The sequence below is a fragment of the Hermetia illucens genome, chromosome 7, assembly GCF_905115235.1.
Source record: "Hermetia illucens chromosome 7, iHerIll2.2.curated.20191125, whole genome shotgun sequence".
NCBI lineage: Eukaryota > Metazoa > Arthropoda > Insecta > Diptera > Stratiomyidae > Hermetia > Hermetia illucens.
Genome location: NC_051855.1, coordinates 13739300 through 13752454, shown reverse-complemented (window position 1 = coordinate 13752454; position 13155 = coordinate 13739300). Strand labels below are relative to the sequence as shown.

At 37.1% G+C, this 13155-nt stretch overlaps 1 protein-coding gene across 1 annotated transcript in view; it reads right to left on the bottom strand.

The window, feature by feature from the left end:
* LOC119660733 (Down syndrome cell adhesion molecule-like protein Dscam2) overlaps positions 1-11235 on the bottom strand; it is a 29465-nt gene extending 18230 nt beyond the window's left edge. Inside the window, 6 exon segments of the mRNA XM_038069398.1 lie at positions 355-472; positions 625-774; positions 2753-2914; positions 3486-3633; positions 3814-3992; positions 10514-11235. Coding sequence (XP_037925326.1) covers positions 355-472; positions 625-774; positions 2753-2914; positions 3486-3633; positions 3814-3992; positions 10514-10589 — 833 coding nt within the window. The 5' untranslated portion in view covers positions 10590-11235.
* Between the last annotated feature and the right edge of the window lie 1920 nt (positions 11236-13155).

Here is a 13155-nt window from a genome sequence, read left to right as displayed (position 1 = left end):
AAGAAAAATTTCGTACAGTAACCATTTTAATTTTTTCTATTTTCACCAATTTTTTTGTTGATTTATGGCGTTGCTAATTAATTTACCCTTTGGGAATGCAAAAAAAATAAACACCCATTATTTAGCAATTTCATAGAGAGTGCCTCATCGTATCTAAAAGCATGTTTTTCTTCCGGCACTGTAACTACATACAGTCATTGATTGAAAAACCTATGATAAATATAGACATTCGGATAGGGAAACTATAGATATTAAACGAAGAAAATCGTATAATAACTTATACCCCTAAACATTTGATAAAATTAAAGTTGTTATTGTAAAAATTTGAATATATAATATCATGCTTTAACTTACCGATACGAAGGACTTGGGTTTGCGTACGCCACGCAAGGAATCACTAGGGGATCATCCAATCTCGCGAAAATTTTTATGAATTTCGTATTCATAATCGGAGGTACAAGCTCCTGCATTTCTGTAATGGAAAAAGTTATAATTATGATTGGATATTTTCCATTTGGCTTCTCTTTTGAAACACCAAACACAATAGATAAACATTTCAGCTTTTCGTGAAAGTTCTATTCAAATCAAAGGTTCGGTTTAGTAGACAGTTAACTGTTTACGTACCTGTTAACTGAATTCGTCCAACGTTGCTACTAACTCTTGTTTCCTGGGTAAGTTGATGATGCGTTCGACAGCGGAAAGTTCGCTGTGCATCTAGTTTGGTAATATTGATAATCAACAGTTCGCCGGTGGGAAGCATTTGATATTTTCCATCTTATCAGAAAAAAAAATATTAAGATAAGAATATCGACTTGAAATGTTAATTTCTTCCGTAGAAAAACAATAACTATGTGCTCCTCGCTAGGAGCTACTTTCCCCGGCAGGGTTAAGTTCTCGTATATACAAGGTGTTTCAAAACAACCGGGCAAACGATATGCAAGATGGTTCCTCATGTAATTCTACGCAGAAAATATAAAGTAATTTAATTCAGTGATTTGTTCCAACTTCCTTTCATTAAAAGATATCATTTAGTTAAAAACCGATTGGGCTACCATTATAAGTGTTACTGAACTCATCATAATTTACTTGGAGCGTGTAATGGCAGCAGTTCATTAGCAACAGTAGTAACTAAGAAATATCGAAGAAGAGAAGAGTTTCAAGAGGACGGAGAATCTCCACATCATTTTTGGAGGGTTACATTCCTTATTCTGATATTCTGAACAAAACCCTGAAGTTGGCTGCTAAAATCAAGCCCGCATGGTTCATAAGCACATTTGAATTGTGCATGGCGGAAGGAGTGTTTCCCGCAGAGGTTCTACTACCGAAGCCCCAAACACCACCTGGCGCACCCTCTTCATACCACCTATCCTATCTGTCTTTTAGACACTATGGCGAAGATGCTGGAGATGGTGGTCTTCATCGAGCTAACGGGTGGTCTATCGAAGCGGTAGTATGGCTTTCGCTGAGTACGGTCCAGTGTCGATGTAATACCCCGGGAGGCATTGGCCGCCGTTAAGTGGTGCACGGTGGATGTTAGGAAGGCTTTAACTCAGCCAATTAGATTAAGGGCACCCGGGCTAAACTGGTTGTCCCTGGTTACTTAGCTCGGATAATCGAGAGTTACCTCTCGGAGCGACTTCTTGGGCAGGAGAGGGACGACGGGCCGGAGGAATATGTTGTGACAGTAGGTGTTCCCTAAGGCTCCGTACTGGGGTCCCTGCTGTGGAATATAATGTATGACGGAGTGCGCGGCCTTTGCGTGCCAAAGGCAGCAGGTTTTGTAGACAACTGGTGGTGGTAGTGGATGCGTATTAGGTATTAAGAGATGGGTCGAGTAGAAGCATGGAGAGTTGAATTACCACTTAATGCAGTTCCTTACGGGCCATGGTGGATACAGGATGTACTTACATCGCTTCGGATTGGATGAGTCCCTAGACTGTCCCGAATGCGCCGCGGGGAATTGGTATATTTTTTAAGTATGCTTTGATACAGCACCAGGACGGGAACAAGGAAGTGGTGAATGACGCTTGGAGGTGATGAAAATTGTATTGAAGCGTTATATATGTTAATTATACAACTTCAATCTTAATCAACATATGTATGTAGGGGGGCTATAACTTAACTAGGAATTTATTAACGTCCTTTTATTTTTTAATGGCCGAACGTTGATATAAATAAATTCCGATAGAGAACATGCCGCAATTTTCCATACTCGCACACAGACATCTTCGTACAAGTTTGTGAAATATTTCTATACTTAAAGGGCCATTTCACACTTCTTGTGGCATGTGGATAAGAAATGCACCCCTGCCTTTCGTGATGACTGCAACTTAGCGAAATTTTTTTTATCGTCATCACATTTAACTCCTTCTTACGAGTTGAATTTTATTCTGCCCTTGAGAACGAAGCTAAGGGGAACCAAAGTGGTTTGTTTCGAAACAACCTTTCCATTGGATACGTCATGCAGCTATTGTACATGTCCTGACTGCATATTTAATCATATAACTATAGAAAGTACTAGGACTAGGAAGCATTTTGTGCAAATATGGGCGCATATATACATATATGCATGTATTTTAATGATGTTTTCCTGAGTAAAATGTATATTGGAAATTATGGGGAAAAACTTCTGTAAATGTTTTCTTTTTTATTTAATTGGAATACAATTCGTAATCGATGCAGAAGAAATATATTTACCTACCTTACCTGCGCTAATTTACTCTATTTCGAATGATATGATGAATTAACATACCTCCCTCTAATGATGGAAATATGTTGAATGAAGGCTCTTGAAGCCACGATGTTATAGTTACATAATCTTCGACGAATTGTGGTATGTTACATTTTATAATAACATTACTTCCTAGAAATCCCCCAGGATTTTGCACTTCAGGCTCGTATCGCTGATTCACCACTGAAAGTAAATAAAATATTCATGAAGTGTTGGTAACCAGAAAAATTGTCTAGGTCGGGGAATTGGGAAACCAGAAGTTGGACACTCCTGGCACGAAAAGTTTTGTTTTTCTTATATAAAAATATAAAATTCACATATTTCGAAACTCCAAGATATATGTACGAGGTCTAATCAAAAAGTTCCAGGACTTTTTAAATTGCGCCCCTTCCCGCTTACGTTGACAGCTGGGTGTTCCCAAACTCAAGTACCCAATGAAAGGACAGCGGTTTCAGACGATAGAGGAGATCAAAGAAAAAACGCTAGAACAGCTGAACATCATCCTTGAAATAGAGTTTTCCAGATGCATAGAACAGTGGAAACACCGGTTGGAGAAGTGTATTCGCTCCCAAGTGGAATATTTTGATGGAGATAAGTTAGAACAATTATAAATATATAACCACATTGCTTCCTATATCGTCTTGAATGAAGTGCTCTAACATGATCCAAGGTATTGATCCAATTGGATTGTCCCACCAACCGTTATTATTATTTCACTAAACTGAAATTACCTGAAAGCTTTTTTGTTACTTACCTGCTTTAACGTTAACGTCTCTAGAGACAATTGTCCCAACAGTATTGGTGGCTACGCATCGATATGAGGACAAATGAACATCCTGTCGAAATAGTTCAGCTTCGAAAGGTGGGAAATACAAAGAACCATTCCCCAAAATGTGTCGAACCTGTATTTTAGTGTAGAAAACCAATGATAAAGGCTATATAAATAATCTAAAAAAAAAAATATGCACTGTTACCACTCATTACAAAGCAATATTTACATTAATAATGGACAAAAGAGTCATATTTTGAAAGAATGCGCATGATAACCTGTGTTTTTGACAATAGAAACTTTTAATAATTACTTTTGGTATGGTAGACGCAGGATTATTGTGTTGGTCAAACCATTCGATGCTAGGTTGAGGATTACCACGTACTGTGCAATCTGCGCGACTACCTATCGAATTCGTGAACTCTAATCGGTTCGGTGGTTCAATGGAAAACGAGGGTCCTTGTGTATCAAATGAATTCGATGCTCCACCCCCTGAAACGAGATAAAGTAAAAATAATTGAACGAGTCGGATACCGGACGCCTGGTATGAAAAGTTTTGTGTAATTCATAAGAACATTAATGTGAGTGGCGAGGTCTAATTCAGATGCTTCGTTTAGAGACAGACATTTATTTGACTATTGTGGGCGACCTTAATAATCATGCTGGTGAAAAGGTAAACGGCAATAGTTGCATGGGGGAAAGGTTTTGGAGCACGCAATGAAGAGCTGAGAAAATGGCCGTAAAGTTGGGGAATCTTTTGAAAAACTTTAAACACTCATATCTCCGTTAATATTGAGTATAGAACTATCGCATTCGTATGTAGTTGGGAATATATATATATTTAGCTTCTCATCGAGTTTAGTGTGGTATTCATATTTTTGTTAGTATTTTGGGTTGCAGTAAATTTACACGAAAAAAAGACAATTTTGTACTACTGTAACCTTATCACTAATAGTACAATTTTGATCAAGCTTGGGGGTATTATGCTTCATACTATGGACTGTATTACTATTTCTAAGACTCTAAGATAAACCTAAGGGAGTTTCTCAATTTCCTAAAGGCATACAAATCAACCCCAATCTCTGCGAGGCGGCGCAGTGATATAGCCATAATTCGTGAGCCATAACAAAATCACGGTGGTGGCATTTGGGTCAAGGATCAAACAGGCCAAGCAGCGTTATGGACTTCCGGAGAGCAAGCCTTCCAGGAAATAATGGAACATCTCGAGGGAAAAGAAGGAGTCTGAACCAAGCGCTACGAGGGAACGTGAGCCCATAGAGTATAGTTGCGGAGTTGTTGAGGTCAAATGAGAACTGGCTTACGGTTTCCTCCACAATTATAAAAATATAAAATGAGCTGGTGAAGGTAGGAAGGAGGAGGAAGCTCAAAGGACGAGAATCGCGAGTCCCTAAAGGTAAACTCACCCCGGGAAGTAGTATCTAAATGTTGGTTCACCGCTGTAGCTCTGGCGATTGTACGACCAAGACTTGTCTTTCTAAGATTTTACACTTCCCTATATTTGGTGAAAAAAGATTGCGCCCATCTTTAACGTGTAGGGCCCCCACCCTTAAGTTCAACGTGCAATAATGTAATGCACCACATGTGTAGGGGTTTACAGTTCCCACCTTCCTTCCCTGAAAAGAATCGAACAAATCGAATAAAAAATGACTGAGCAATCTCAAAAGATATCCGGAGTAACGTGGTTTTTTTTTTGTCAATTGGTGACTTGTATGCAATTTCTTAACTTGGCTTCAGAAAACAAATTTCAAAGGAAAAGCTATTGCTACTTTCGATTTGAAATTTTGAAGGACGATTCTTGAGACTATATCCTATCAAATTAGTAAACAAAAAAAATGCTGAGTGCAAAAAGTCGCCTTAAAGTAATTTTTTAATTAGGCAGAATGTACGTGAGGTAGAGCACGCCAACCACAACTAGACGCTACCGATGTCAATTTCTAACAGGGTGTTTCATTCCCCTTAGGATTTTCTAAGGAGCTTGCACTTTTCCTCTACTGTTCTGCTCGTTGTTTCCAGCTTTAAAATATCTAAGTACAATTAAGGATAGGTGGAATATGCATACGTACGTATAAGCATGGGTAATTCTTTGCTTTACTTTTTTATGCTTAATTCTGAATTAATATTCGCATAGCCCATATTACATTAACGCGGTAAATGCCATTTACTTCACAAACTCACAAACAAATCCTATCTAAATCGCTCCATCCTCACCCATCGCTCCTTCAACGTTTTACAAAATTCATCTAATTGAAGTAAAAATGACTGCGTCCTACCTCTATCGGTTCACTTCAAAGATGCTCTTCCTTTTTCCATAATGATGTCATGAGTGCAAGGAGCAAAAAAGGATGTCTTTCCCATGAAACCCAGGCCACCGTTTCGTTAAACCGGCAGAAGGAAGAATGGTTTTTGAAGCAGGAATTTATCAAAGCGTCGCAAAGCATATGACGTGTGTAATATACATAGTAATAATATCTCCTCCTCTTATGACTTTCAGCACAATTACGTTTTCAAGTTGTGTTGTGTCGGTTTTCATACAAACGCAAGGTACAGGATAAAAGAGGTACTTCCATGATTGGAATAGCGACGGTAATTCTAGCATCTGGTTTGGAGCTGACGATGCTATTGATAACGATGACTGTGAAATAAATGGGGATTACGGGTACATTTAAGGGTTGTCGCGTATATGCAGTTCAAGTTTCGCGATTGGGTGGACCGATTCAGATTCAGGTTCACCATTAAGTTGAGTAATTTCCATTTTGCACTTTTTACTATAGAATTTTCGAGTTCTTCTCCTGTCGAGTGCTCAACCTATCCTTACTGTGTATTATTTTCCGCTCATATTTCCTTTCGAAAGATTTAGTAAAATGTTTGCATATATTCTCTGTGGAAGCGGGTGGATGTCAATAAAGGATAAGTCGGAGAGGGAAACAAGCAATCCGGAGGAGTGCAAAGAGAGAATATTATAAGATTGGATTTTATGTAAATCACTATGGGGTGGTACATGGAATGATTTCGGCGGTTGTAATTGTTGTATACATGTGTCCCTTCACCACCTCAATGTTGAGCGTATGCAATTAAGAGTTGAATCCTTTTCGTTTCTTATGCTGATTTTACGAATTAAATGAATTGTGCAGACAATTTTATAGTTTTCACCAATACTAGAATGTATGTACATTTTCTGGACTAGGTTTGTTAAAGCCATTTGGCAGCTATTTTCCGGACCGTGAGATTCCATGTTGGCATTACTCGAAACTACACATGAGATTAGTTTGTAAATGCAAACAGAATATCGTTGGTTAACTCTGGAAGGGCGTTATGTTCCCAATATATTCTTACATACATGCAAATATTTGCATATCTCACTCAACATAGGCACAAGCAATTTGACAATAGTTTTCTGGTTTAGATATGTCCTCATCAATGTCCGGCGCACTATGACACTAGGACTGCTGATATAGGCAAGGGGAAAGTATAGGGTGTAGATAATAAGAATTGGATGGGCATGTCCGGGTTCCGGAATTGGAAATGGCTTTAGTGTTCAAGTTCTTGTGCTTATGTGGGTAGGTGAACGATAAACCACTCCACGGTTTATCAGCCCGCTTTTCATTTAGTCCAGCACTGTCTAGTTTATATGTGCTGCGCTTTCTGCCTCTAGAGATACTATACATATTTACTGCATGACCTATGCTTCACTATATCCTACCTCGACCGAAATGGGTTGAGTGAAGGGACATTGCGCTTCAGTTCCACTCTATTTGTTAACCATTTGCAGTTTCGATTCGAGTGGCTACAATCGTAGATGAGTGTGGAGAAATACGTATTCATCTTTGAAATAAAAATCTCAGATATGTTTGTTTACAGTTTTTCTGCAAAATAAATCGAATAGTAGTTCGAAACAGTTAAACAATTCAATAAACACAAAATGAAGAAAAAAAGAGTCCTTTAACGCGTCTTAAAATAAAATAGTTATCGCCTTATATGTAATCATAAATATCCTTCTCAACGTCGCATGCAAGAGATAAACTTTCTCGGACTGTGACAAGGGGACTTACTATGCCGACTTATATTCCAATTCGTATTAGATGTACGAAGACTTAGGACGATGGAGACTCTAGGAGTTGTCATATGGAAAATGCATTGGAAAGGGGAGCAACTGCATATACATATATGTATTTATAAGCATTATGTGAAGCTCGTATATTAGACACGGACGACTCCTAGGCAACCTCGGACGGAGGACAAGAAACATCACATTTACTCTTTTCATATTTGATATATGACAATTTATGGAAACTGGACGTTTCAGGTGGCAAATCATTTGTGACTATTTGTGGCACATTTATTTCTTGAATTGAACAAAATAATAGTCAAAAAAGGGAAGAAGACGACTACGGTTTCGTACCAGGACAGAGGTAACTGATCGGACGCTGCCTCACCTCTGCCCTGGGAGCAGCGTGGCCCAAGCGGTTTGCAGGTGTTATACGCTTCCTTTTATAATTCGCTCGTACGAAAACGTAGCCATCTTCGTCCCCCTTTTGATTTTTCAACTTTGGGTGTTAAACCCAAAAAGTGGACCATAAAGAGTTGTGAGTAAGTTGCTCTCCATTTGGTTCGGTCCGACATCGGATTTAGGACTCCTCAGTCGCTAGACAAAAATAATAGTGTCAGAAGTAATGCCGTTCAATAAAAATAGCGGGAGTCATTTGTAGGAAGGAAAAGTATGTAACAAATTTCATAATTGCAGTTTTCTAGCAGATGACGTTCAGTAAGAACGTCCCCTATATTTTAACGCTGTTTTTTTTAATTTATTGTCGTTTTGTTTTTATTTTGCAGTAACAAATATGCAGATTAAAAATCGAAAAATCATTTCAAAAAGAAAAACTCAACGGCGTTGCCTAGGGAAACTCAATGGTAGATACTATCAATAGGAAGCACTTTGTTTTTTTGCTCCGGATGATCAAGTCACAGCAAGGTGACTTTTTTTTGTAGGCGTCTCGGAAGATTTTCTGCCAATGGCTTAAGTTTTAATATTTTTCGCTGAAATTGTCAGCAACTATTTCCAACATGTTATTCTGTAATATTATTAAATTTTCATCTAATATGCATTGCCCGTATCTTGTAAAAAAATGTTCGAAAAAGTATCTTTTTTTCCGCCGTACAGACCGTACCCCAGAGGAATTCATTTTGGACGGAAGTACAAAAAATGTTCTTCTCTAAAAAATCATAGACGGATAATTTTTGATAAATTGAATACAATAACACTTAATAAATGTAATTTATTAATGAAAGAATTGTTGATTTCAGTTTATCTAATTAAAAGCCCCTACCTTTGTGTATTGAAAATACTTATTTATTCGGAAGTACTACTCCATTTTAAGTGTATGAACCATTTTACGGGTATTTGCGTGCATATACTGTATTCTGTGATTATCGCATTCTTTGCATCATATTTCTTTACATTCATTATAACAAAAGACAGTTCAGCATAAAGCTCTTGCGTTTTTCCTTCAATCCAACAGACTCCAATAGCAGAGAGAAAATTGCTTCGCTTAAAATTACCTTCCCTTTGTTTTTGAATTTACGTTAGGGGTGGACAATTTTTCAAATGAATAAACGTGAGGCCTATTAGGGAACAATAACGACAACAATGTTGTAGTTTAGTGGTTACACTTAAGGCCTCTTGTGTCTATCTTTTAAATTGAAAAAGCCTCTGGTTTTGTCTTGCATAATGCTAAAGGGAGCAGATTGTGTCATATTAAGAAGGTAGGAAGGGATCTAAAGCCAAAGAGAAGAGATTGTCTCACATCTTTGGGTATTTAGTCATTTGACGGAATTTCAAAGATTTTGAATAGGAAAAAATAAAACAATGCTATCTCAATTCATGCTCTTATTTTTTCAGTCTCGTATAGGTTCATAAATTTCAGTATAAATAAAATTTGCTAGTAGTTATGGGTTTATTATTAGTTGAAATTCAATGAAAAGTATGCATATTTAGCGCTCCCTTTACCTTAAATTAAAAGTACTAGTAATCCAATTTTAAAAATTTGCAATTATAATAACTTGAATCTTGCCCTCAAGTGGTTTCAATCATTTGACAAGCATCAAAAGGGCTTGTTTTTGCTTATTATATCGTTTTGATGCTTTGTCCTTCCATGTTCGATACGGTTGCAGTACAATAATAAGGATTCGTCACAGATTCGGATAAGATAATATTTTGATTGTTTCTTATATCGGTTACTCTCATTAACTTTCAAATTAATTTTGAATTAATTAAATTAATTATTTTATTTTTATATTTTTTTTCTTTTGTTTCAGGTGAGTGATGTTTGAATATTGGAAAACTTGAACTTGTCAGGAAATCAGAAGTTTGACGATCCAGATATGAAAGGTTTATTTTTTTTCCTTTTTGAATATATTTTTTTTTTGTGCACGACTTTCCATTCGTTCGTATATAGCCAAAAATGCAAAATGTTTCTCCATGTGTCTGAATTAAATATCGCCACGGAATGTGAATGTATATATGTACGCATCTAAACTCGACATTGCCGTATATATTTTTCTAAGAATAGTTGCAGTTTCCCATGCACTTATATGTATACTCAAATTACTATAGGGGAAACTAAAAAATAAAAATAAGATGATCCCAACGCGGTTACCATATAAAGGACTCTTAGTATCACAGATTGTCCACTTTATTGCCACACTGATATTATATCTTCTACATCCCTTTACACGTATCGAAATCATACGATGCAATCTCATGAAATTGCATGGGAATCTGATTAGCCACTTTCTAGTAAAAAATCCTTCAAATGATGAAGGCTACCCTCTATTTCCTAGAATATTCTCACTTCATCAATAATCTTCCAAATATATCATTTCTATGATATGGGATTGTTTTGTTACTGCAGGCAAGGGATATAATTCACACTTAAAATTAGCACTTTAGTTCGAAACTTTGAAATGACCTGAAATTTGGAAATATCCTTATTTACCTGGGTTCCAGACTATATTTAGTGCCACATTGTAAAATGTGATAAATCGAATGAAACTACTATTTAGGATTTTCATGTTTGCTTATTTCACTGGCGAATACTCCTTGAAATTTCTAAATGTTTGCTGCTTGATTGATAACGTATTTATTGTTTACATCTTCCGCAATGCACATGTTGAAACACCGATTTGTCAGCCAGAAACAGTCCAATTCTAATTCACTTTTAACAATTAATATCCACGGATTTTAAAAAGTCTATTCGCTTAATGGTTTCGAGGTTCGACTTTCTGTATTTTTTTTATAAATGTCTATTAAGGACACTCATGGACTTCCTTGCCAATATATACCAATGCACAGAAAACACACGAATTTCACTTTAACGGAAATGCATCAATCATGCATATCCAAACCCGTTACTGAATTTACTGTGAAATAATTGTTTTAAATTTTAGGGCTATTGACTCTTAAAATGCATTCATTCAAACCGAAGGAAATTGAACGAGAATAAATTGAACTGCGACCGTACAATTAGCCAAAAATTATGACAGGCAAATAGCATCCTTTATAAGACAATCTTCAAAAAATTTCAACAAATAAATTAAAATACACGTTGTCGGAATAAGTAATTAGAAAGACGCGCGCCCTCTTTGTGTGATTTCAATGAACTACTGAAACTAACATTTAAGGATGTTAACAACCGAGATGCTGGTCCGGTATCCGAAGCTAAATGCTACTGTACCTAGAATTTGAGGTTGACGCTACTGTAGCGGAGCGCTTTGCGTTTTAGCTCGTTTTGCATGCATTCATGAAAACGAAAAGCACACAAAAACCATCGCTAAATGCTGCTTTAGCATAGTTTAACTCACAAAGCGCCTCCTTCCCTGCTTTCGCCTACTTTCGCCATCCCCCAAACCACTACCTTTTTAGAAGCAGATGCCTAAGGAGCGAGTAAATTGATGGAGGTAGGTAGCTTCGTTGGTTTAGTTGTAGGTTACATGAGGAGGACAGCTCCTTCTCTACAAGGACGGACTACGCGCACACTCTATGTTGTTCACTCAGAAGGCGACGATGAGTGCCGAGAAATGAACGGTTTGAGGCTGTGGGTATATTGGAAATAAATGGGTATATGCCCCCTGATGGTTAGTTCACTGCAATCCTCTCATATGCAAAACAGGACTACCGAATCTATTTTTGAGGAAGAACTTACTTATTGCCAGAATTCACAGTTGTGTGTATAACGCAATTTCGGGGGTTAGTTTATTCTCCTTCTATACACTAGCTATTCTGCCTTAAAAGGGCTACTATAATCAAAATCGAAACCACGAGAGAAAAGTTGATTAGTGCGAGGAAGAGAAAGGATGCCATGAGGATATAGCTAAATAAGTATTAAATGGCATCAAATGGAATGATGTCGAACATCGAAAATGATGTTATTTAAATTTGTACAAAATTCTCTCAAAAAAAATCACCATACACAATTCGTAAATGACTTTAGCCTGTTCAAGTCAATCTGCCAGACTTTGCATAAATGGGGCAAATGCCAGCGAAAAATAAATGGTATTAATACAGGGATATAAGGAGCTACCGCATGTAGTTAGTTTTATTTATCCATTCGGCTAACTATATATCGATAAATTTTGCAGTTTATATTTTAAAACATCACCCTTTCGAAATGAAATGAAATGAAGCCACTTCACTATTATCCTCACCACATTTTCGTGTTTGGCGTCTGTTGGGTAGATGACTGGGCATATATGTAAGGACTGCTGATATAAGTTTGCGTTTGTTTGATGGACTCAATTGCTGTTAGCATATCCGAACACGATTCATTTGCCTTAGATCTCGGTTAGGGGTCGATGTACGTTTATTTTTTCTAAGTAAGCATATTTATAATTCTATGGGAAATCACCTAAAAGACCAGACTTTCATATATGGTAAACATTCTAAATATTCTCCATAATAAGAATTGTATGAACTGAAAAAGGAGGGAGAACACATATCTATTCCTGTGTGGAAATTTGTAAATTTTGTGAAATTTCACAATAGTACATCAATCTCAAAGTTCTCCGATTATGTAGTGATGAAAGCTCTGACAGGTTTAAAGTTCGTCTGATTTGATCTATTAGTAATTGTGATTTTCTTAATATTGCCAATGTACTCTAGTTGCGAATTTATTTAAGGGGCTAGTAGTAAGCGACCTAATAAATAAGTGTACTTTGGGACTTTTCTCAGCAGGTGCATGAAGTAAAGTAAAGGAGTGTGGTATTTTTACTCACTAAAACCACCTCCTATCAATTTACCACTAAGATCCCCCCATCCAGCCCCTTTCTTTGCATATTTAGGTTTTGTTTTTATTGGGAGAAGACCCTGTGCTCCACCCCAGCACTTTGGTTGGCTTCGCTGAGGAACTGGCTATTCCTTAGCAGATTATATCTTTAGGCATCCTTTATGTAAGCAAGTCGTTTGGCTTTACCCTTCTCATCGATCTCATTGTATTGGCGATATCAGTCAATTTTCTTCACATCAAGGTATATCGGTATAAGTCTTAGGCCGGGTACACCAGCTGTAATTTTTTTCAGTTCAGAGTAGATTCCTTCATATTTCACTCTGCTGAGGCTCTCTGATATATATGATTTTAAGATA